The sequence below is a fragment of the Callithrix jacchus genome, chromosome 2 (assembly GCF_049354715.1).
Source record: "Callithrix jacchus isolate 240 chromosome 2, calJac240_pri, whole genome shotgun sequence".
Lineage (NCBI taxonomy): Eukaryota > Metazoa > Chordata > Mammalia > Primates > Cebidae > Callithrix > Callithrix jacchus.
This window is the reverse complement of record NC_133503.1, coordinates 96,838,387-96,864,664: the sequence shown is the minus strand read 5'-3', so window position 1 is coordinate 96,864,664 and position 26,278 is coordinate 96,838,387. Positions and strand designations below refer to the sequence as shown.

At 44.3% G+C, this 26,278-nt stretch overlaps 1 protein-coding gene across 4 annotated transcripts in view; it reads right to left on the bottom strand.

The window, feature by feature from the left end:
- Positions 1 to 26,278, bottom strand: part of MCC (MCC regulator of Wnt signaling pathway) — a 464,974-nt gene that overhangs the window by 71,440 nt on the left and 367,256 nt on the right. For all 4 annotated transcript variants that reach the window (XM_002744705.6, XM_008991678.5, XM_078365032.1 and 1 more), the window contains 3 exons: positions 26,057 to 26,199; positions 7,283 to 7,446; positions 4,762 to 4,968 (listed from right to left, as the gene is read on the bottom strand). In XM_002744705.6, coding sequence (XP_002744751.1) covers positions 4,762 to 4,968; positions 7,283 to 7,446; positions 26,057 to 26,199 — 514 coding nt within the window. The remainder of the gene's footprint in view (positions 1 to 4,761; positions 4,969 to 7,282; positions 7,447 to 26,056; positions 26,200 to 26,278) is intronic.

The window sequence follows — 26,278 nt, the reverse complement described above, 5'->3', positions numbered from 1 at the left end:
TTTCAATGCATATACTTTTGCATATTAAAAATCATACAATGATATGAATACATTCACCTAAAAAATAAATTAGAATATTATAGAGAAGTTTAAGGTCCCTTTGAGACCTACACAACATATTATCATTGTGATATTGGTTTGTATTTTTCTGGTCTATTTTCAATATTTTTATATACACACATAGAAATATATGGAAAATGGAAATTTATACAGCTATATATTCATAATAAATATAAAGTACTATTTCATAGTCTGCATTTTCTATATATAGCCCTGTGGTCAAGAAAAGCAGCACACAGAGGAAATAGAGTGGCACCAGCTCATATGGGATCATGGCCAAATGAGGCTAAAAACAATTGGAGGGAGAACACAGATGAATCTTTATTGAACCTCCATAAGATCACAACAGTTATACTTCCAGGCTAGTCTCAAACTCCAGGGCTCAAGCGATCCTCCTGCCTCAGCCTCCCAGAGTGTTGGAATTATAAGTGCGAGCCACTGTACCTGGCCAAGGGTGACTTTTATTTGGTTCAAAACAGCATGTCCACTTGTCTCTTGAATTTACTGTGGCAATGAAACCAGAAGCCAGACCCCCAGGGTGAAAGAAATGCAGGACAGACAGATGGAACTCCTTCCTAGATATGCAGAAAATAACCAGGTAGATAGAGTACAGTGCATAAGGAAGAAGTTGTCAACACCACCTTATGACGTGAACAAGCAGAACTTTCTGAAGAATTTCTACAAAATCTCAGAAGGAACTTACGTGGCTGATTTGTGTTCAAGTCTATGATTCAACGGGACACAGTTTCATGTGTTTCATGCGCCTGTGGTCACATCGAGCTTGCTTTGCCAAACACACCGAGGAAAGCACTGATTATTTTTGCCACATTGTGGCTGACTTACACGATTTAGCTTAAAAAATACATACAATGTGGAGAAAGTGGTCCTTGTCAACACATGACTCTCTGGGGAGCTCTCGGGGCATTCTCTGTTTTTACCTGTCCCCACCACTTGACATATACCTTTCCAGTGATCTGTTTACTTGCCTGTCTCCCCAGCATCCTTGAGGTCAGGGACTGTGTCCCGTATATCACTGTAACCCCTTTGCCTGGCACAGAGATGACCAACCATGCTTATGAAGTGAATGAATGAATGAATGAAGGAAGGAAGGAAGAATAAAGTGCTTCCTTTCTAGAGTAATTAATTCTACCTTGCCTACATTAAGCCCACTTCTTTAAGTGTGAGGAAATACATGGTTATGTTACAGAGAATATAGAAATAAATGATTGTCTCATTCAATAATGAACTAGGACCAATAATAAAATTGCCTGTTGTTCCTTAGTTACTGCTCTGCCACTAGCCCAATTTGTTAACTGACTACATTAAAGATCTAATTTAATTAAATCTTGAACAAAGCTCAGAAGACCTACAGAGAGCACTTTGCTTAATTACAGGCAGGGTTCAAGCACCAATCCTATCGATCTGGTCAGTTAAAATTCCATACAATGAATGAGAACAAAGAAAAAAAAAAACTGGCTCCAATTGCTTGTCAGGGAACTTTGATGAAACGTGGATTCACAGCTGCTAAAAAGATGGCAAAGGCAAACCAGTCTTGTACTCTTCTGTCACAAGGATAAAAATAAAATGGTACCTCAGTCGCTCTGCAGAGCACCACATCATGAAGAACAGAAGACAGTGACAACTACGAAGGAAAGATCCTTCCAGAGGGAAATAATGTATACTAGGTGGGTGGATGGTTGGTGGCTGGAAGAAGGCTTCCGTCACATAATGTCTAGTAAACAGGCATTGAAACGCATCTAGGAACTTTTAGAGATCCACACTCATCTTGAAATAAAAAGAAATAAATCCAATTCATGGTATGTATATAAATTCCTGAGAACATCTCTAGTCGAGGAAGAGATAAAAGTTACTCAACATTATTTGAAGGTAACTGAAATAAAAGTTATATAAAACTATACTAGTTGCACAAACTTAAAAAGGTAATAGATGTGATTGGAAGAAAGGTTTTGACTAAAATGTGTGTATGTGTGCAGGCTTGTATGTGTATGCATGTGAATATCCAATGTCCATGTTAGAGTTCTTCAACATCTAAGGATTCCCATGAAAAAACAACAGGATGGCGTTCAACTTTGCATGTCACTCAACAGGTAACTCTAGATTTTACTACAAAGAACTACTACTAATTTTCTGAGCATTTACTATGTGCCAGACATCGCCTAACAACTTTTTGAATGTCATCTAATGTTTGCTTTGGGTGCTATTATTGTTCCACTTTGTGGCAGAGTAAACTGAGGCACAGAGAGGTTAGGCACTTTCCAAAGACTCGTGGTGACTTGGCAGGTAAGGCTATGCATGACCCAGGCAGTCTGGCCCCAGAGCCCAGGTACCTAGTGTGGTACCTTCACACTGCGCTATTCTTAATACTGATCTCCAGAGTTGGAAAACACATTTGAAAGTCAGGAGGGGGACTTTTATTGCTTGCTAGTCCACAATCAAGGGCTGGCAAGTGAGAGGAGAAAATTCATTCTATACCACAGTATGTAATTACACCTAAGACCAACAATTTCCCTCACAAAACATGCACCATCAGAATGCACATGCTAAGAGCAAGTACATACCTAATTAGGGCATCAGTTATAATCACTGGGGAGTGTAACTCAGGAAATTACAGGTGGCGTAGGCTTTAGTGCTAAGCAGATTTCATCATGTTGCCCAAATAAAGCCTTTGCTGACTGGGATGATTTACACCTGCTGATGCAAGTATGGAGACTGGCATCTGATATAGCTGTATACTGAAAAGATGCTTATGCACGTGAGTTAAGACAAAATGGTGCTCAGATGAGATGCAGCAGTGCCAGCCTTTTAATTATGACATTAGCACAAATGAAGAAGTGTTGATAACATTCAAAAATAGTAATTTCTTCCACATTTTTTAAATGAGGAAGAGTTTACAACATTCAAAAATGGTAATTTCTTCTACATTTTTACATAATGGCAACTAAGAATACTTACATGTGGATTAAAAACAAAAATATATACATATGCTGATCTTGTTGAAGACTAGAAGGCCAAGTTATTTACAAGGTATTTTTTATGGCTAAAGGAGCAAGAGCAAGGGTGAAGGATGATGAGACCCACTAGATGTATTTCTCCCCTTCTAAGTCAACTTTATCTGTATGCAAAATTACCAGTCAGAGCACAACCAGAAAACAAGCTTCTAATATTGCGAAGACCGAGAGAAAGAGAGTAAAGCAAATCAAGTAATTCAAAGTGAAGTTCAGAGGGAATTGTCTGGTTGAAGAATTCACTGCTTCGCCCCCAGTCCAATCACAGATCAAACTCCCAGCCAAATACAGAAGTGCTTGTGGGTTCCTGGGATTTAAGACTCCATCTTGGATAAATTTAAGGCTTTTAACAATTCTGCCAAGCATTTCTATCCTGAAACATAAGCTCTTTCAGTAATGGATATATGTCCTAAACAAAATGATACTCAAACTAGTTCAGGCCCTAGGTGAACAGCAGGAATCACACATACACATCTGCAAACATAGAGACAGACACATAATACGCATACTTACATTAAACAGATGCATATACACACATACATACATGCACACAATGTACAAGACATGGTGATCTTAACTTCTTATCTGCACCAGAAGAGATGACATTGTACCCTAGATTCGCTCTAAGTAAATGAGAGCAGGTGCTATAAAGCTCAATAGAATTTTATAGAAAACGTTAGAAGGGGAATATTCCACATTTCTTTTTCAAATTCTAAAAATACTATTAGTTTATCCTATAGAAGAACATTGCAGGCCGGGCGCGGTGGCTCACGCCTATAATCCCAGCACTTTGAGAGGCCGAGGCTGGTGGATCACAAGGTCAAGAGACTGAGACCATCCTGGTCAACATGGCGAAACCCGGTCTCTACTAAAAATACAAAAATTAGCTGGGCATGGTGGTGCGTGCCTGTAATCCCAGCTACTCAGGAGGCTGAGGCAGGAGAATTGCCTGAACCCAGGAGGCGGAGGTTGTGGTGAGCCGAGATCGTGCCATTGCACTCCAGCCTGGGTAACAAGAGCGAAACTCCGTCTCAAAGAAAAAAAAAAAAAAAGAAGAACATTTTAATTGAGCTTAGAAAAGATGTGCTTACCCTGGAGAGTTGAGAATCATTGCCCCAACGTAATTTTACCAACCAGTCAGATTTAAGATTCCAGAGAAAAGTGTTTTTTTAAAAAAAATCTTACCTCTGGCCGGGCGCGGTGGCTCAAGCCTGTAATCCCAGCATTTTGGGAGGCCGAGGTGGGTGGATCACGAGGTCAAGAGATCGAGACCATCCTGGTCAACATGGTGAAACCCCGTCTCTACTAAAAATACAAAAAATTAGCTGGGCATGGTGGCTTGTGCCTGTAATTCCAGCTACTCAGGAGGCTGAGGCAGGAGAATTGCCTGAACCCAGGAGGCAGAGGTTGCGGTGAGCTGAGATCACGCCATTGCACTCCAGCGTGGGTAACAAGAGCAAAACTCCGTCTCGAACAAAAAAAAAAAAAATCCTACCTCTACACCTTAGCAATTTCAAACTACTTTTCTTTTAAGAAGGACTTCATAACAAGAAAGAGATGGTGGTTCCCAAGATTACAAATGCCACAAAAACATGGTGCCCCTGGTGCTACACACCAGCCTCTCTCAGCCCCATGCCTGGGAAGGGCCTGGCCACGCTGGATGCAGCACGCTCACCCTCCTCCGGAGCCGGTCCCGCTCCTCCCGGATTGCATTCATCGTGGCCTTGGTCCGGTTCAGTTCTTCCTCTTTGCTGCACAGCATGGCGGTCAGGCTCTCATTCTCTTCCCTCAGTCCAGCAAGCTCCTTCTCCCACCGAGACCTCTCTTCAGCCAGGTTGGGATACAGGTCCCGGCCAAGCACCCCCTCAATCTCCTCGACTGTCTGTAAAACACAGCCCCAAAGAAAAGTCAAGTAAGTTACCTTGAAGAAAGGGGATGGGAAGCAAACAGTCCAAACAGGAGTAAACGTCCACAGAGGAGTGTGGACATCTAGAACCATTTTGTTATAAATAGTGATCATGACTAGGGACCACCCCAAAGTTATCCTGTCCCCAATTTCAGAGGAGGCTCTGTCACCTGCCTGGGGTACAGTCTGTGTTACCCAGCACCCTTCAGAGTAAGAAAAGCAGTGAGCCCTCTCCTGGCGGCTGAGTCTATCTGTGGTGCTAGCTGACACATCCACACAATGCTTATTTCCTTCACTTGAGTTCCAGAGTTGGTGGATACACACAACCAGGCAGAAGGCCATTTAGTGATCCTGGTAATGCGAGGACAAACATGAGGTTGTAAACTGCATACAAAATCTAACTTGAAGTTTCCTAAATTATAGGCCTCCCACATGCCAACTCAGCAATAAGATAGGTCACATTACCATTTCCAGCTTTTAGTGCCACATCCAAATTCAGATAGTGCGAATGAGGTTCAGTCCCAAGATGTGAAAGAAAAAATAAACCTCACTGACACAGAAAAGAGGAAGCTCATTGTAGAGATTTCTAAGACAGCAGGGATTTAATTAATTAACACAGCTCCGAACTGTAAAGGAAAATCCTAGTTGCACATAGTTTTTAAAAATACGTTTAAAAACATTTAATAGAGAAGAAACATGCATAATATTAGGAAAAAAAGGAAGAAGTCATTCTGTTTACTCTTATAAACTGTTCATTCACATTTACTGTCCTTTGAAAAAGGAAGCAAAAGCCAGTGGATAATGAAACAAGAGGGAGAATTACTATGCAGAGGCAGAAAGCAGTGAAGAGATGGGGTAAGAAACAGAGGGCTGACCAGGTGCGGTGGCTCATGCCTGTAATCCCAGCACTTTGGGAGGCCCAGGCGGGTGGATCACCTAAGGTCAGGAGTTCAAGACCAGCCTGACCAACATGGTGAAACCCTGTCTCTACTAAAAATACAAAAATTAGCCAGGCGTTGTAGCAGGCGCCTGTAATCCCAGCTACTCTGGAGGCTGAGGCAGGGAGAATTGCTTGAACCTGGGAGGTGGAGGTTGCAGTGAGCTAAGATCGCACCACTGCATTCCACCTGGGTGACAGAGCAAGACTCTTTCTCAAACAAAAAGAAACAAAAAATAAATGGCAGGCCTCAAATACTAAATAAGGGTACATCTCTCTAGGATGCTCATGTTGGTTCTCAAATCTGGCTGCCCTTTGCCCATGAGCTGCTTTATCCTTCCTTTCAGTCCAAAGACTCTTATCCTACTTGGCTTTGCTCCAGACCCTGTGCTTTGTCACTAGCTGGTTGGTAGAGGTCCTTGGCCTCCTCCTTCCCTCTCAACCCCAGGCTAGGGCTAGACCTAAGTTGTCATTACAATCAAACATAGGGTCCAGGAGATTCCAGAGAAAAAAACACCAGTAACTGCTTCTCCCTGCCCTGAACCACATCAACTACATATTTGCAATTGAGATGAGGAAAGATGGAAAACCAGCTGTGTTATAAACATGCATCACAGTTTACCTTGTGACACCACCACAGTTCTTTTGTGCAAGCCAGGATTCCTACTGATAGAAACTTGGGCCTGCATTTTCTCTTTGCATGGGCTACTCTCAGACTTTTAAATTTGAATTGCTATGCCCAAGCCACTAAGTTATGCCAAAGGAATATAAAGATACTATTTTTCTGAATTCAATAAGCCTTGACTTTCCCATCATTCACAATGAGTTTGTGGAGATGTAACAAATTCTTCTCACCTCCTCAAAGAGCAAGAGGAAAACACGTTACAGGCGTGGCTGAGACCCAGCTCCAAGTGTGCTGGGGACAGATGACTCAGTCAGGCCTGAACCTTCCTCCTTGTTAGCACCATGAATTGATGACTTCTGAAATGATATACTAGAGGCCATATAGCTTTAATAAAACTTCCAGGCTAAACTCACAACTTAAAAGTGCTCTATGATGAACCACACTAAAATAACATGGTTCAATACTAGCAGTCGAATGGTTTCCAAGTAAATTGTCCTTTCTGCTGCAAAGCCAGTGAACCTGACTACTGACATCATGACTTTTACTGAAGTAATTCAGCCCAACCAGAATTTACAGGGCCCCCTACACCGTGGCCCCATCTATAGTACGGCTGTTAAGGAAACATTCATCCCTAACAAGTATGTAAGAAAACTGCACATCAAGAGAAGGACTGGACCATTTCGCTTAGAGAACCTCAAAGGGCCTCACCGAGGGTGAGGGCTGTCTACCTTAATCGCCAGGTCGCAGTGCTCGCTGGCCGTGGTGAGCTGCTCGATGTGCCTGTCCACCTCGGCCACAGAGAGGCTGCAGCTGCTTTTCTTCCTGCCGCAGACGACATTCTCCAGCCCTGTCAGCACCCTCTGCAGTTCGGAGTTCAGGTCACTGCAGTTGTCTGCGAGTGAATGAAGACAAAATGTGTTATGCTGGGCAACAAACGCTCTGTTTTGCTTATGGTGAGGGACCCATTCAGGTAATGGGTTGGCAATGGAGCATGACATTTCAGAGTTCACCACCAGCCAGCCTGACCTCACAGGCACTGCCTCTAAGGCATGGAGCGAATGCAAAGCTCTTTCTTTTAATTAAGGAGTTTCAGATGATGGTCATTTTCTGAATTTTCTTGTCTTTTACTCAAAGCAGCCACATCTTGAGTTTCTTTAGTAAGAATAAAGAAATGTCTAGAAAACGCTGTTGGTACTAGCAGAGGCTTCTGGTCAATCTGTGTGCTCAGTCACTCTGACAAGTACTAACTGTGGGAAAATCCTGTAACTTTACTAAATATAAGAAAAATTCTCAGAATGAGCAGAGACACTAGGTATTTTGAAAAACAGAAACTGTACAAGAGACAGTCCTTGCTCTCAATGAGCCTGAAAACAGGATTTTCTATGACAGAACCAATATGCTCTACCTTTGCAATTTAATCCATGTTCTTTTATTGGGGGAAAAAAATAAACTGTTCTCCACATAAGGTAACCAATACTAATAATTTGATTTTGACTTAAAAACCTGGATTGCTGGCCGGGCACGGTGGCTCACACCTGTAATTCCAGCACTTTGGGAGACCAAGGTGGGCGGATCACGAGGTCAAGAGATCGAGACCATCCTGGCCAATATGGTGAAAGCCCGTCTCTATGAAAAAACATAGAAAAATTAGCTGGGTATGGTGGCGCGTGCCTGTAGTCCCAGCTACTCGGGAGGCTGAGGCAGGAGAATTGCTTGAACCCGGGAGGTGGAGGTTGCAGTGAGCTGAGATCTCGTCACTGCAATCCAGCCTGGCGCCTGGCGACAGAGCAAGACTCTGTCTCAAAAGACAAAAACAAAAACCCTGGATTGCTTTGCTGCTAGACATCCAGGGTCTGGTCAGAGAAGTAAAAAATAATTATAATGTGACCTAGATGTACCTTAGAAGACAGTTTTATTGGGGAAAAAACTTCCCTTAGAGTCAAATACAAATTTTGCAACCCACATTTTTGGATTCTGTATCTCACCATGCCATTCGATTATTGTTGCAGGGCCGACGCTGACTGACCACATACAGTCCTTCAGAGTACATCCTTCCCCTATGTCCAGCCTGACCCTGCATGAAAGTCGCTCAGTGTCTTCCATTTCCTTCTTCTCTCCAGCATGCTTCTCACCACAGCTTCCATGTACTAACATGGTCGACTGCTTTTGGGACTTACCTTTGGAAGACTTCAAGAAAACTCTTGGCACAACAGGAACAGGACTTCTCAGAATATTTTAGTCAACCTCATCTGGTTGCCTGTATCTGTAAATTACCTAAATCTAGAGACATCAGCCTAAGGCTTTCACTCCAACCAGTACACACAACTACTCCACCTATTCTCAAACCTGTTCCTTCCCCATCTCTCCCATCTCCATGAATGGCACCTCTATCCACCCGGTTACTCGGTTCAGCTCTGAAGCAACCTTCTATGCCTTTGCCTGACATTCTAAATCCAATTCATCTTGTGACCACAACCTCCAAAACTTATCCCCAAACTGACCTCTTATTACCATCTCCACTGACACCACCCTGCTCTAAGCCATCATCCTCTCTCAACTGGACCACTCTAACAATCTCCTACCTCCACTTTCCATGAGGTCACCAAAGTGAGCCTCCTAAAAGCAGAGTTCAGAACAAGTTTACTTTCTTAGCCCAAACTGTCCAATGGCTTTCCATCATCATTCATCTAAAGTCCCAACTCCTTACCAGCGTCTGTAAAACGCTGCATGATCAAGACCGATGGGGTCAGTTCACGCTGCACCGTGGAATTCCCTGGGGAGCTTTTATAAACTACGCATGCCCAGGCCCCACCCAGACCAATTAAATTCACAATCTCTGGAGGTGGGGCTTGCACTATGGAAACTTGAGGTTCTCAGGTAATTCTAATGTGCAGTTAGAGTGAGAACCACCCATCTGACCTTGCCTCACCCGTCAATCTTCCCCTTGTTCACGATGCTCCATTCACACTCCTGGACTTCTGTTTTCCCCTGGAACATGTCAGACTCCTGTCTGCTCCATGGATTCCTTTTCTTTTGCTGTTTCCTTTGTCTAGACTGATTTTTTAATAATTTAATTAAAAAGAAACACAACCTTTTAGAGACAGGGTCTTTCTCTGTTGTTCAAGCTGGAGAGCAGGGGTGCAATCCTAGCTCACTAAAGCTTCAAACTCTTGGGCTCAACCTAGCCTCTCATCTCAGTCTCCCAAGTAAGTAGGATTCCAGGCACACATTGCCACACCCAGCTCATGTTTTTATATTTGTGTAGAGATAGGGCCTATGTTGCCCAAACTGGTCTCAAACTTTTGGCCTCAAGCGATCCTCCTGCCAAAGGCTTCCAAAGTGCTGAGATGACAAGCATGTGCCACCATGCCTGGCCAAACAAATTTCTAAATATCATTCAGCTCTCAGCTTATATGCCACCTCCCCAACAAGCTCTTCCCTATCTAAAGCATAGAGTTTCATCTTCTTCCTTGCCCAGTCCCTATCTTCTTATCCTATTTTTTTTTCATGGCAATTATTGCTATCTGATCTAACTTACATGTTTGTTTTTTCTCCTCTACTAAAACATAAGCTCCAGGAAAGAAGGGACTTTGATCTGCCTCATTATTGAATCTCCAACACAGAATAGTGTAGGCGATCAAATATTATTTTTTAAATGAGCAAAAAGAAACACATCACCATTTATTTAAGAGACAATAAGGCTAGAAACAGACTCAACTGCAGCATGTTTTTCTTTTTCTTTTTTTAAGTTGGAGTCTCACTCTGTCTCCCAGGCTGGAGTACAGAGGCACAATCTCGGCTCACGGCAACCTCTGCCTCCTGGGTTCAAGCAATTCTCCTATCTCAGCCTCCCAAGTAGCTGGGATTATAGGTGCATGCCACCACACCCAGCTAATTTTTGTATTTTTAGTAAAGATAGGGTTTTATTACGTTGGCTAGGCTAGTCTTGAACTCTCCACCTCAGTGCTTTTGTTCCTTGATATGAACCCTGACCTGAGCTAAGAACTAGGACACTCATCACTTGCAGAGGCCCTCTGGAGACAGGCAGGTGGACACCAGCAGCTGGAGATAAAGGACCCAAGTGAGGAGCAGCACTCCTCAAGACCATACCAACCAGCCTCTGAATGACCGTGTGCCCTCTGGTGCCAGTCTCCTGGTCTCCAGAGCTGGTGTGAACACAGTATCCTGGGTTATGTGCATTAAGTGCTCATGAGTGAGTTACTCATGAAATAGCCATTCTGTGCCGATTTCCCTAGCGCAGGTCTACCTGATACAATAATCACACTGCACATGTCTGCTGAAGGGCTCTCACAGCAGGGCTGGAGGGGTGGTAACAGATGCTTCCTGAGGGTGCAGTGTTACAGGGAGCAGGAGGAGGGGCTAGGGGTGTGACCAGTATTTCTTTCCCATACTTTAACTGGCCAGTTACTGAGCCCTGGACTCAGGCCAGAAGCAGAGTGAAAAGACGAGTAAGAGACTGACTTTAACTGTGAGACTCCCAGTTGTACAAAGCCACTGCCCCACCTCTCAGCTGCCCACCACTACTGTAAGGAAAGTAGCCAGAGGCCAGGCACCGTGGCTCATGCCTGTAAACTCAGCACTTTGGGAAGCCGAGGTGGGTGGATTGCCTGAGATCAGGAGTTCAAGGCTAGCCTGGGCAGTATCGTGAAACCCTGTCTTTACTAAAATTACAAAAACTAGCTGGGTGTGGTGGCACACACCTGTAATCCCAGCTACTGGGGAAGCTGAGGCAGGAAAATAGCTTGGACCTGGGAGGCGGAGGTTGCAGTGAGCTGAGGTTGCACTCCAGCCTGGGCAATAGAGCAAGATGCAACACTCTGTCAGACAGGCAGGCAGGCAGGCAGGCAGGCAGACAGACAGAGACAGGCAGACAGACAGAGACAGACAGACAGAGACAGACAGACAGACAGACAGACAGACAGACAGACAGATAAAGGAAAGTGGCCAGGGGCGGGGGCTCACACCTGTAATCCCAACACTTTGGGAGGCTGAGGCAGGCGGATCATGAGGTTAGGAGTTCGAGACCAGCCTAACCAACATGGTGAAACCCTATGTCTACTAAAACTACAAAAATTAGCTGGGTGTGGTGGTGCACGCCTGTAGTCCCAGCTGCTCAGGAGGCTGAGGCAGGAGAATTGCCTGAACCCAGGAGGCAGAGGCTACAAGTGAGCCGAGATCACACCATTGCCCTGCAGCCTGTGGGAAGAGAATGAGACTCCATCTCCAAAAAAAAAGAGCACAGTACAGACGAAAGACAGAGAATTGGCAAGATGTGAGGTTATTTAAATTGATGTCCAGACTCTAAAGAGCATCTGCCTTTCAAACTAAGGAGGGCTAATACACTCTTTCTTTGGTCAGAGGGAGCTGAATGTATAAAAATACAGGTGGGGTGATGAACCCCACCAAACTCCAGTTTGTGCTGTAGAGCTCTGTACTGTGTCTTCACACAGACCCATCAGTGACAAGTTGGCACTTGGCTGTCCGTTGCTATTTTTCCCTATATGGAGTCTCATGGGAGGACAAGGAGATTGGGCAGCCTGGAGCAGGTACTGTATCCCCTGCCACGGTGCTACCTTAAGGTACCAGGCACCCATCACCACTCACCCCCAGCATCCACAAGGCTCCAGACAGGACAGAACGGTCTTTCAGAGTCTGTGGCATAAGGTGCCACAGCCGGTCCTAAGTACGGGAGTAGAGTTGCTGGATCATATGGTAATTCTATGTTTGACTAAAACAATGAAAAGCAATGACTCAAATAACTGTACCCCAGTATTCAACGCAGCATTATTCACAACAGCAAAAGGTGGAAATAGCCCAGGGGTCCACTGACAGATGAAGGAGCAAAATGTGGTCTCTTAATACAAGGTCGTATTATTCAGCCTTAAAAAGGAAACTTCATTTACATGCTACAACATGGATGAGCTCTGAAAACATTATACTAATTAGAATAAGTCAGATACAACATGACGAATATTTTCACTAATATGAGGTATCTAGAAGAGACAAATGCATAGAGAGGAGACAGAGTTTACCAGGGTGGGGGTGGGGAGAATAGGGAGTTACTGTTTAATGTGTACAGAGCTTATATTGGCATGAAAATGTCCTGCAAACGGGTGGTGGTGATGGTCATATCAACTCTGTGAATGCCACTGAACTGTACACTTAGAAATGATTACCATGGTAAATTTCATGCTTATGTTACCACAGCAGAATGATGTAATACATGTATTTCAGTGAGTAAATGAGGAGATAAAAGCAAACAGGCATATATGAAACGGAAAACAGTAACCTTCAAGAATGGCAGTACATTCAGAAAGGATTTGAGGTAGTGTTATTCAATTAAAAGTTTTCCCCTGTGGGTTGGAGAGCAGGAGAAGGAAGAGATAGGGGAAGTCTGCGGACAAGGGGGCAGAATGTACTCTTTAGAGAAACCCTGGCCCCCTGCCGTGCGACTCCATGAAGGGTAGCACTGAGTCAGGCCCACCGGCGTTCTCCCTCAGCCTCTGCTGTACTTTATTTTTTATTTTTAAAATTATTTTGTTTTTTTTTCAGAGACAGGGTCTCATTACATTGCCCAGGCTAGTACTGAACTCCTGGACTCAATCAATTCTCCCACCTCAGCTTCCCAAGCGGCTGGGATTACAGGCGTGAGCCACCTGTGCCGTGCTTTATGCATAAAAGGAAACTGTTCTATGTCCAGGAGACAGAGAGGAGGCCTTTGGTAGCAAATACACATTCTTTTATTTGTACTGTGCTCTTTCCAAAGAAGAATTTGAGGTTCCTTATCACAGGCAGCCACAAATAAGGGAAAAACACAGCGACTGGATCAGGGAAAGGCTGTGAGCAATCGGAGGCTGACACAGCTGAGGGCTGACTCCCCCAGCTAGCCATGAGCTTCCTGGCAGCCAGAGCAAATATGAATTATCTCCTGACAGAAAGGAGGAAGCATTCCAGCTTTACAAGGGAGACAATGTGTTTTTGGCAACAGACGCTAGAAGGATTTAGGTACGCAGTACTTCATACGTGCTATGAAGGGATGTGAGGCCAGTCTCCTCAGCCAGCTTCACACATACACAGATTTCACATGGTTTCTTCTTACACTAACCTTCAGTTAAAATTAAAGTTGTAGACCATTCAAAGTACAAGGTAAAGGGAACTCTGGGGAATGCTAGGCTGACATAATCTTGGCACTCAGTCTTCAGAGTTGTCTGATAATACTGAATAGCACCCAGAAGACTGGATGGAATGGACCTCCCCCTTTGGCCAGCAGATGCAAACCAGCCATCTGCAGCCAAAGACGTATTTGCGTATGGGGTGGGGCCGTGGTGTCTGGCATGACCTTTGTTATTTTTAAAATAGTTTTTGAGTTAATTGTCAACATTTAAAAATCATTAGAATTTATGGCTATTCTTGTGAAATGAGACGATCAGGTAATGCTGGGCCCAGCTTCTCACACCACAGCCATCTGTGGAGGGGCCAGCCACTGATCCCCAGCCTCGGCACGCCCACCCCACGGTGCTCCTCCACTCTGCCAGCCTTTGTCCGAGTCCGTGGCTCCTGTTGCCTTTCTTCTCTTTTCTAATGTAATTTTCCTCAGTTGGCCTCCTGATAAGAGCTGAAGAATACAAGCTCAGGTTATATTGTTCTAATGAGAACCAGGGGCCTTGGGTTTTTATGTTGCTGTCTGGGGAAAGACCCACATATGCCAGGTCCTCAAATAACATTTTGTTCAACATTGTCTCATCACAACATAGATGAGGGGGAGAAATGGATTCGCAGCTGGGTCCACTGCCTGTGTGGTTTGCACATTATCCTCTCCCCACGGCTGTGTGGTTTATCTCTGGGTACTCCAGTTTCTCCTACTCCCCAAAGCTCTGCATGTTAGCTTCTTTGGTATGTCTAAATAGTCCCAGACAGAGAGAGAGAATGAATGTGTGTGCCCTGCAATGGGATAGGGCCTGGCCAGGGTGGGTTCCCATCCAGCACCCTGAGCTGCTGGGACAGGCCTCAGCCAGCTGTGACACTGACCTAGAATAAGGGGGTTAATTAATTATCTTATATTTATTAATCTGCCCTAAATGTACATATAGCTCAAGTTTATTCACACATTTAATATTAATAGTGCTTTGGGTCTCTATTTAGAAATTAATGTTTCTGTGACCACAAATACACTATAGGAACTTAACTCTTGTTTGTATCAATCAGCCTAGGGTAAAATGGGTATCATCACACATCATTTTGTTTAAAGTTGCAGGTTCCAGGAACCTATGACTGTTGTTGAGAACTTAACTGTACTTTGGAAATCTGGAAAGGAGGTAAGAGGATGTTCACGGCTACAAAAACTAAGAAGCCTAGAGAGCCTTCTTGCTCAGTTAAACACACACCAGTGGGCAAAGCTGGTTTTCTTCTTTCTCACTCAGGCTCAGCTATGCCTATGCCCAGAGCTGACACCATTAATGATGGCAGAGTTGGTTCATTTTGAATCAGGTGTTAAAAGTTGCTTTCTTAAAAAAAAAAAAAAAAAAGGAAAAAAAACCCAAGCCCTATAAAAACCCTAACTCAAATAAAAATGCAGCTCCAAGAGGGAGATGTTACAAACCTTCCCCTGGTCCACCTGATCCCAACCAAGCAGTCTCCTCTTTACCAGAATGACTCTGCTCCAAAGTATGGTCCCAGCTTCCAAAAGCACGTGTTCCTGGGACTGGTACTTGCTTCACACTGGAGGTTAGGTATCTGCCTAGTTTGGAAGCCTTTCATCCTGGTCTTTAGTAAGCTACCTTTGATATGATTTGGGTTTGTGTCCCAGCCCAAAAATCATCCTGAATTGTAATCCCTAATGTTGAAGAAGGGGCTTGCTGGGAGGTGACTAAATCCTGGGAGCAGACTTTTCCCTTGTTGTTCCTGTGAGAGTAAGTCCTCATGAGACCTGGTTGTTTAAAAGTGTGTAACGCCCCAGCACTTCGGGAGGCCAAAGCGGGTGGATCACGAGGTCAAGAGATAGAGACCATCCTGGTCACCATGGTGAAACCCCGTCTCTACTAAAAATACAAAAAATTAGCTGGGCACGGTGGTGCATGCCTGTAATCCCAGCTACTCAGGAGGCTGAGGCAGGAGAATTGCCTGAACCCAGGAGGCGGAGGTGGCGGTGAGCCGAGATCGTGCCATTGCACTCCAGCCTGGGTAACAAGAGTGAAACTCCACCTCAAAAAAAAAAAAAAAGTGTATAACGCCTCCCTTTTCTCTCTTTTTCTTCCTTCTCCGGCCATGTAAGATGTGCTTGCTTCCCCTTCACCTTCTGCCATAATTATAAGTTTCCTGAGGCCTCTCCAGTCATGCTTCCTGTACAGCCTATAGAAATGTGAATCAATTAAACCTCTTTGCTTTATAAATTACCCAATCTCAGGTCGTTCTTTATAGCACTATAAAAATGAACTAACACAGCCTTGAAATCTCATTTTCCAGGAAGCCTTCCTGACCCTTTGACGCTCAGCCCTAAAAGCTGATGATTTCATTCATTCAACAGTGTGTTCCCAGCTCACAGCACTGGGCATGAAACATGTACTCCATAGACATTGGATGAGATGAACATGTAAAAGAAATGGAAGACTTCTTATAAGCCAACTTTTTAAAGTACCAAGTTTTTGTTAATCAAGTATCATCAAATTTAAAACATATCAAATGACATTATCACAGCATGCTAAAAAGGCTTTCAATTAAGATCCCCAAGGCATAAAGCTGTCAGTGAAGTTAGAGACATAAGCCCCAGAGAATTGTGCCAGGCTAAGAAACAGAAGCAGCTGTAGGCCTGCTACAATGTGGGGCTGTAGTGGGACTGGCCATTCACCATATCCTTGCCTCCTCCCGAGGGCAAGCACACACCACCCACCCCTCTGTTCTGACTGGGCACACACCATGCTTCCTGGTAAAGCAATTCCAAGGGGAAGAAAAATCTACAGATTCTTTTAGCATCAACACAGACTTTCTGTGAAGGCAAGATGTTATATACCAGGGACGTAACAGTTCAGATTCTGTTGTAGCTCTAAGGCTGAGACCAAGAGGGCTGTTGCTTTCTTTTCAGCAGTCCTGTACTCTGCATGCAGCAAGGCCCTCTTTAATTCCATCGAGGAACAAACACAAACTGAACAAAATAATACGAAAATTAGAAAACAGAATAGTCAGCTTTTAGGGCTGGGCCCCAAAGAGAAGATGGAAGGGTCTGAGAGAAAGGGAGAAAGGGTATCCACAGAGGTTACCCCTGGCTTCATATCCCATATTGCTTCTGTCTATTTAAGACAAGAGGACTTATGAGAACAATGTTGTGGTTGTTTAAAAACTCCTCAACATCACCTATAATGGACAAACTGACTGTAGAAACCTCCTGCTGCAACAGGAGGTTCTTATGGTAATAAGGACCATAACCCACGTGTTCATGCAAAAAAAAAAGAAAAAGCTAACCTTCAATCTTATAAGAAAACAATCAGATCATCAGATTGAGGGGCATTCTATGATACCACTAACCTGACTCCCTCAAAATGGCACTCTCACAGGAGACAAAATGGCAGGAGGGAGGATCTATCCTAGATTAAAAGAGTCAAAAGACATGAAAACTAAATATAATGTATGAGCCTTGACTGGATCTGGGACTAAATAAAAGCAACCAAGGACATTAATGGGACAGTTGGGGCAACCTGAATATGGATTGCGGATTGTCACTGCTTCATCAGTGGTAAAATTCTCAGCTTTGTTATAGGAGAAGCTTCTTTCTTAAGAGGTTTATGCATATGTCTTTAGGGGGTGAAGCATCATGATGTCTGCAAATTTTAAATGGCTCAGGAAAAATGTATACACAAACACACATGAGAGCAAGAGAGAAAAAAAATGTGGCAAAATGTTAACAATTGGTTGATTGAGATGAGTGGTTTATGGAGGTTTGTTTTAGCTTTTCTGTAAGTTTGAAGATTTTTAAAATAAAAAGTTGAGAAAACATATACCTCAGCATTCTAGGCAAGAAGGTCTCACGTGGATATGCTGCAGTGGAGATTTAACATGGAGATAACAAGATGACCGATTCCCAGTGCAGCCATCGAACAAGAGCGCTCTCCTGCAAGTGTGTCTGCCACATCCAAATGATCACTGAGTACACAGGCACAAGTCGACAGGGACAGGAGGCAGAGAAATTCTAGGCAGAAAAGGGCAGGGTCCCTGACAAAGCCCCACCGTGAAGCCTAGAATCATGGCCCACAGTGAGAACATGCGTTCTTTTCTTCCCACACTGGGATACTGGCTTTTTCAAAACCACCCATGGCCTGCCCTGCCTCCCGTCCTCTATCCAAAAAAACCCTGACCCAACTGGCAGAGAGCAGAAAGGGGGAGAAGAGGAGAAGCTGCTGGAGGTCAGAGACTGCAGTTTGATGTCAGAGAGCAGCAGCTTGACTTCAGACCTATGGCTTGACAGCACTGCTTCAGAGGAGAGTCTGCCTGGGGACTGCCAGAATCCGGGGGAAGATCACCTTCTCATTCCATCCCCCTTCTAGCTCCCCTTCTTGCTGAGAGCCACTTTTATTGGCAATAAAATCCTCTGTATTCACTACCCTTCAATTCTTTGTGTGACCCGATTTTTCTTGGATGCCAAACAAAAGCTTGGGTGACACAGGTACAGATGCTAAAGGCTGTCACACTGAGCCTCTGCCCTCACTGGTGGAGAATAAATGCCTCACATGAAAAGGCAGAGGGCCCACTGAGCTGTTTAACACCTAAGCTGTGCACAGATGGATGGCAAAGCTGAAAGAACCCTGTAACACATGCCCCCTGGGGCTTTGGAGGCTGCACGTCCTCCCTTGCAGAAGTTGCTGAGGGCCATCACGGAATTTTGCTCCTGCTGGTGCTCAAAAGCACTTGGTCTGGCTCCTCACCTGCTCACCTGCATGCTCCCCCTCCATCAAGGGGTTGAGAGCTGCAAGCTGAGTAGGCAAGGCACCCGTCAGGAGGCCTGTGAAGGGGTCAAGGAAAATGTTCTATTTTGAAGTCAGGGTGAGGGGCCTGAGAAGTGCCAGATACCACCCCACAACATTCTGACTCTATAGATCTCTGTTTCTTTTCTTAAAGCAATTGAAGTTCTGTTTTCAAGGCTTCTATTTTAGCAAAATCTTCCCAGCTGGAGATTTGTTTCATTTTCACTGTTGTCACTCTGGATTTCTGACACAGTTTGTTTCTGTGAAATAGCAAACTTGGTCGTAAATATGAAGCAATAAGGAAGATAACCTAACATCAACTCCAGGAAGCCGTCCTCAAGGGCTGTGAGCCTCTGCTGGCCTTGGTGCCCATCTAGGATCCCCTGCTCTGCTCTGCCACTGCACCCCCATATAACTCCCAGCTATCCACCTCCAGCCTCGGTGGCATTAAAGTTGTCAGTGGCTGCTAGAGAGCAAGGTTTTGATAACACATATGTGGGAAAAAAAGTTTAAATCTACATATAATCATTTTACTTATTTGACGACTGAGCACCTAAATTGGCACAGCTTTAAAATAAAAATGATATCTAGTTTTGCGGAAGATGGGAGGAAACCTTTGGGGTAGAGAGGGGGTAGCAACTGACAGCATGCAAGAAAAGACTTCATCATTCAATACCTTTGAGAAGCAATCCTGAAGGAATAGGTAGAAGCATGTTTAGAGGATATATTCCAACTCTGTTTTTGTGCCTCCGTGGCTCTCTATCACCACTGACCATAGCCCAGCTCTCAGGCCTTGCTCCTGCCCACTCTCCTCCAGGCTCACTAAACTCCAGGTCCCAATGGCCCTTTCTTAGTGCTTGGGTCACCTGTGGCAGCTCCAGCTCCCCTTTAGACACCCAGGCTGTCTCCTGCCCTTAAGAGCAAACAGTGGGTCCTCCGTTAGCACTCACCCCAGGCCCTGTGGCCCTCATGCTAACAAGAGTGAGAGGATTTCCACGCCACCACCAGGAAGGGAAGATGTGGCTCTGGCATCCAAATGTGATCTACAAAATACTTTCTCATAGCAGCAATGTTCACAGTGATGGCTGGGGATGCAGTAACACCACCAGCAAGGTCCCAAAGTTATTTCCATGACAGATTACATGGGCTTTCTGAGACTGGTTTCAGAAGCTAACACTCTTTTTTTATAATGCTGGTTTTAAGAAAAAATTATGTCATGAATTTCAAATAACCAAAACCAAATCAACCTTCTATTAGAAGACATGGTCTGTTTAGAAAATAAAGACTGTTTATATTATTAACAGGAATTCATGAATTCCAAGAATTGTGTGAGTAAATGCTATACATTAATGCCTTTCCATTTCCATCTCATACCCCAACCCTCTTTTGGAAACTGAAAAGTCATGGAATGGCAGAATTTGGGGAAAATATTCCAAAGTAACACAAACTAAAGTAGAACAATAACCTTTCCTGCTCTCAACCCTGGTTATTCTAAGGAAGGTTCTGGAATGACTTTAGGGGGCTCTCCTCAGTCGCTCAGCTCTGCTACCATTCACAAACAGGTCTTGTTGACCAGACTCGGATTCCTGGGAGAAAACACACAGTCACAGTCACAGAGAGGGCTCTAGTGAATCAATGTTCAGACTGTTAGCTGGTGCTCAGGGATAATCCATATTGTGACCCTCTCCAGAGAAATGAAGCTGCCCAAATAAAGAAAAGAAACAGGTAACAAACAGCTTGGTCTGTTACATCAACTAGTTGGGGTACAACTTTCAGTCCAGTCTAAGCTTTTCAGTCTGTGGACTAGAGGATAACTGACATCTGGCCACCTCATTCCTAGCAAAAACCGAGTATTCTCCAGACAGCCTGCCTTACCTGTGCAAACACTTCTCTCCATGTCTGCAGAAACTGCTTTCGCAAGAGTCAGGGCTGCCTTTCCCTGCCCCGATGCTCTCTCCTCACTCTGAGTGGCTGCTGGACACTTGTAAACATTTTTTTCCTGACGCCATTAAGCCTCATCAGCCACTAAGCCAGGAAAATCTGGCTTTAGCATTAAACATATTTCACAGTCACAACTGCACCAAAAAGCTAGGTTTCATGTGTAAATTCTTCCTTGGTTGCCCTCCAAAAACTACTCATAGAGAGGAAAAATCTAAATCTAAGTGATCATACCAGTAAGCAAGGTATTCTAAGTATAGAACACTTAACATAAGAGTAGATTTCAACCCTAAGGGTATAAACCTCAACCCTGAGGTTATAATGACTTGATATTGCTAAGTTTCAGAAAAATAAAAATTTCTCACCCCCAATCAGAAGAGATCTCAAAATAGCAGAATGCTTCAAGGGCTGTACAAAGGCCCATACAATCAGGTATTTTGCTTGTTTTGGAAACAATTGCTCCAGAAAAGCATCCCTGTTGCATTAACAGAGGTGGGAAAATGATCAGCAGGAGGGGACACTAAAAATGCTCTAACATGTATGATGCAATGATCCCGGGACACACATCTGGGCTCTGCTCTATTGCAATACCCACAATCATTGGGTCCAAGTGTGTTGTTTTGATTATAATATGAAGGGATACAAAATCTGATTACAAATGCTCCGCTATTAAGCCAGGTGCTTGTGATGGCACAGCTGCTTCCTACTTCCTCCATCAGCCCTAGAGACCTCAAAGGACTGCAGTAAGCAAAGGACGTCAACCACTGGCTTGTTTTCAAAGGAAAGCCATCTATACAAACACAGGCAGCAACAACAAAAACAACTTGGCTGTGTGGCCTTGGACAAGTGACTTACCCTCTTTAAACTTCACTATCCTGATTTTACAGATGAGGAGACCCCTAGGGCATCCTTTGAGGTTGGGGATTAAACATGAGGGATGCATAACTGCTTGACACAGAGTAAGTGAGCAAAGTGTCTTAGCTGGTATATCCAGCCTTTTAATGACGAGCCTCTGTCGGAGGGAGGACATAAAAATTCTAAGCGATGACTCCTGCCCTGGCCTTGTCCACCACTTAATTACCTTTATTTTCTGAGCACCTGTGTGACCATTTTTGAAAAGAAGTAATTTTTTTAAAAGATGCAATGTGACAGAGGCTGAAACTTTTCTCCTTTATTTGACTGCTTAGGTGAATCAAAGCACTTTTTAATAGAATTTTTCCTCCAGGCTCAGAAGACAATGTCCAGGAACTACCCTACTGAAGGGGCAGCTGAACTCTGATGGGTGGGGTGTCAAAATAAAAGAAAAGTCCTTTTTGATGAAGCGAATGAGCAGGACTTAGTCCTGTTATATTTGGAGATCGGCAAATATACTGCAGCAAATTCTGCAGCTCAGGAAAACCTCTGGGTTACTAATGCAGGTTTGCAAATATAGCAACCACAATGAAATGGCTACTTTTAAATGATTTCCTATAATGGTGCTTATATATGGAAGCTTTTTTCCCTATTGAAGAAATTTAATTGGAAAATGGCAAAGGAATAAGAAGAGGCAGATGGCCAATTCCGATGAACAAACACGCTGCGCCGTGTGAGCAGCCTTAATGAACTCCTCCTTGTTGTGTCCAAGTCCTCCTGGGGGATCCAGCAGAGCTGCCCCTGCTCAGAGCACCCTCCTCCTCACCTGCTCCACCCCGACTCAGCCCCGGATTCCTGCTTGGCTGTGACTTCTGGGAAGCATTCTTCCATGCTCCTGCCCAAGGGTATCGCCAGGGCCACTGCAGGCCTGCTACGGGGTTATAACTGAACTGTGAGGTCTTCCCTGTGGACCTACCTGCATCCTCCAAAGAACTGTGAGCTCTGGGATGGGGTTCGTTCACTGCTGCTCAGGTATCTCCTACATGCAGGCACTGCTATGCTGGTAACTAGGCAGGTGAAGTCCCTGACCGCATGGAGCCTGCACTCTGATATGACAGCCAGAAACACACAAGGAAATGAGTACAAACACAGCATCCACAGGGAGTGTTCCATGCTATGAAGGAAAATGAAGCAGGGAAAGGGAGGTGAGCGGCTCCATGAGAGTGAGGGATGTGGCATGACTCTAGAGGGGAGGGCAGGGGCCTCTGCGGAGACAGCGGGTGAGGAAGGAGGGCTCCAGGCCCGAGGGAACAGCCAGCACAGAGCCCCGGGACAGGAGAAGCAGCTCAGATTAGAGGAACAGTAAGTCAGGAGGCCAGAGTGGCTGGAGCTAGAAGGAAAACAGGACAAATGGCCAAGGAGGAGGCCGGAAGCAGGGAGTGCCCTGTATGCTGAGAAACCTAGAGGTCACTCTAGGCTTGAAGGACTCAAGGGTCGGCACACAGTGATCTGCCAGCAGGTTCTGTCTTTCATCCCCAGTACCTAGCACAGCCCCAAGTGCGTTTGCTGACTAAATGAAAAAAGGCTTCTATGTGTGGGCAGAGAACACGAGCCAACATGGGGCAGGGAAGGTCACTCCTCTCCAGGAACTCAATCTTCTCAGGAAAGCGGCTACCACCAGTCACAATTATCCCATGTATTTTAAAATGAGAAACAGAGTGAAAAGAATGGTTTGGGAAAATGAGGATGCCCCAAGGTGCAGGCAGGAGGACACTGGCTTCTGTGTGGGGACCAGGGCTACAGATGCCACCTCACGTCAGGAGGCCCAAGAAGTCCTGAAGGAATGACATCCACATAAGTGGGTTTATCCCTGCATTTCCCAAACTAATTTAATTAGGAAACTTTGTTGGAGTGCGGGTCACTTATTATTTCTATAAAACACAGTTTGAGAGAAGAGAATAGAGGAATCAATGCAGGGCTGACACTCTGCAATGATGAACAACTTCTAGGCTGTTTAAATCTGTCTGGCTGCCTAAGGCTGGACGACAACAGAGTCCTGAAGCTTGGGGCTGGAGGATTAGAGATTTATGACGCCTGTATGAACTTGGCATGCTGATATGAACTTAGCATGCTGGTATGAACCTGGCACATGCATGGTCTGGTTGTGGGGAACTGTGTGTATTGTAACATAAAGCCTGGGACCGGTCAGGCTTCAGTTTAGTTGGAGGAATTGTCTTCACTCCTCAACACACTTCTGCCTGGCTTCAGCTGCTACCAATCAACAGCTCTCAATGGCTTTGACGAATTTTATTTGGACTTAGATGTAATCCAGACTTCTGATCGCTCCTTCCTTATTAGAGCCTCCTCTGCCCCACTGGCTTCCAGAACACCAGTCTCCTCATTTTATTTCTACATCTTTGGCTGGCTGACTGGTGCACTGGTTGATTACCTCATTTATCCAATCCCACTACTATCTTTGAAGACATATTACATGCCTGGCCCTTTGACTGTCTCTGAAGATGTACCAGGAGATGAAACAAACACACTTCCGCCTAGTGGAATTTAGTAGGAGAGTCAGTCAAGCAAATAAATACTCTTACACAATTTAAAACGTCAACGTGATAGAAAGATACAGATAGGACAATTATGGAGTCAGCAGCTGTCATCTGTAAACACCCAGATGTCTCCCAGCTGCTTTTTTTCAGCCCAGGGTTAGAGATTTATGAACCCTGTATGAACTTAGCATGTCGGTATGACCTTAGCATGCTGGTGTGAACTTGGCACATGCATGGTCCAGTTGCAGGAAGTTGTGTGATTCTAACAGAAATACACACAACTTTAATTAGTTCCCTAATTGAATAAAAAGCTCCTTGGTTTTTTAACTGAATACCTGCTGCCTTCTGAAGCATCTCTGCTTGAATACTTCAAGACACTATAAACCCATGGACAAACAAAACACATGATCTCCACCTATCATATCGTTTCTGCCCCAAGCAAAACAAAACTCAAAGCAAAACCACCTGGTCCTACTTCTTATGTGCCCTATTGGCAAGTGGCCGTGTTGTCCATCTATTGGGCAAAACAAACTCTTAGGGTATATACACCCCTCCACCTTCAATCGGTTTCCAGTCCTTCAGCAAATCTTGCCAATTTTACATCTTTATTAAATCTCAGCTGCTACCACCCTAATCTTAGCAACAATTTTGCCCATCTAGACTTCTGCAACAGTTTCTAAGCTAGCCTCCTCAACTCATTCTTCACCTATGGATTCTTTTCCCACACTACAGAGTGACAGATTCAAAATGCAAATCTGATTATCTTATTCCCTTCCCCCACTATTAAAATCTTTCAGTAGCCTCTTGTGGATCTTTGGGTAAAGGCTAAAGATGGTCTCTAGGGTGGCCTGAAGGCTCTGCATGGTCTAGTTCCTGCCTACCTCTACAGGCCCCCTCTCACACCTCTGTGCCCTCCATCCATGACCATCTTCTGTCACCTCAAATGCGTTCTTTTCCCTCACTGGATGCTGTCTCTTCCTTGACCTGCTTAATTCCTACAGATCCTCCAGATCTGAGGTCAAATGCCTCCTAGAGGAAGGCTTCTTGTAATCCTGGACTGAATCGAATTTCTTTGGATATACTCTAATAGTATGTGTTCCATAATGTTGTAGCACTTACAAGCTTTTAGTCAAACCTTAATATGTAACATTTGATTCAAATCTCTCTCCAACAAAATTTTAACTTCCAAGAAAAACACTATAAAACTCAAGAAAACTCACTATACGCACTCTTCTTTCTCCTGTTTCTTCTTCCATCTTTCTCATACATCTGAACATGTCCTAAGATGTGATGCTCCTCCCTCTTTTGACTCCACACCATTCAACCACAGGGATCACCTTAGCTCAGATAACTTGTGGTGAACCAGCACCAAGCCTCTTTCCTCAACCTCGATCTCTTTCCAGGTAGGCAAGTACCTCCAAATATCCAGGTAGGCAAGACCAGTGGTTTTGCAACATTTTGACTCAACCCACAGTTAGAACATTTATTTGACAACTTACTACCTACAAAGATGCAAGAAACAAATTTCATGAAACAATACTATCACTTGCTTTCCTATTCGCTTTCATTTAAAAGATACTTTTTCATATAATTTCAAGACCCAATAGTAGGTCACAACCTGCAGTTTAAAATACACCATACCAGATATTTACACATGGGTATTTCTCTGCAACCTCAAACATAATATGACTATTTCCCAACTCATTTCTCAATGAAGCCTCCTTACTAAGGAATATATGACCATTCTCTTAGTCACTTAGGAACAACACATTGGAGTCATTTTGGATTCCTCCTTCTCACCCAACCCAAGGAGATGTTAGAACCTACTGGGGTTCTTCCATTGCAGTGTGTTGGCCCCCATCCCATCCCTTCCATTCCCACCATCATAGTTCAGATATTACCGTAACTTGGAATACTGAAATGGCCTTTTAAACTGGCTCACTACTTCCAGAATTTTCAAATATAAGTGACTTATGTTTGAATCACAATTGTATCAGGGCAGAAAGCTTCAGTTCCATTTTGACCAACAAAGTAATGTGTAAGGGAATGAAATACGTGTGACTTCATCCACTCAGCAAACTCCTTGAAAAATTAAATTTTAATTAAGGCTGCCTCACATTTATAAAATTTCTATTACAATTCAGAAACCAAACTCTGGCTTGGTGGTAAGGGCAGGCAGACTCACCCATGTCAGCGGTGACCATGGTAGACTGGTTTTCGGGGATGGAAACGGAGGTCTGGTCTTGGTCCATGCTTCGAGAGTCCTCGTTGACCTCGTGTTGACTCTGGCTGAGCTCTGATCGCAGTTCTGAGTACTCATCTTCCTCCCTGAGGAAAAAGAAGAGTTGGCCACTACTGAAAGAGGATGTAAGATACCCCCCTAGAGAATATGTCTTACAAGGACAAG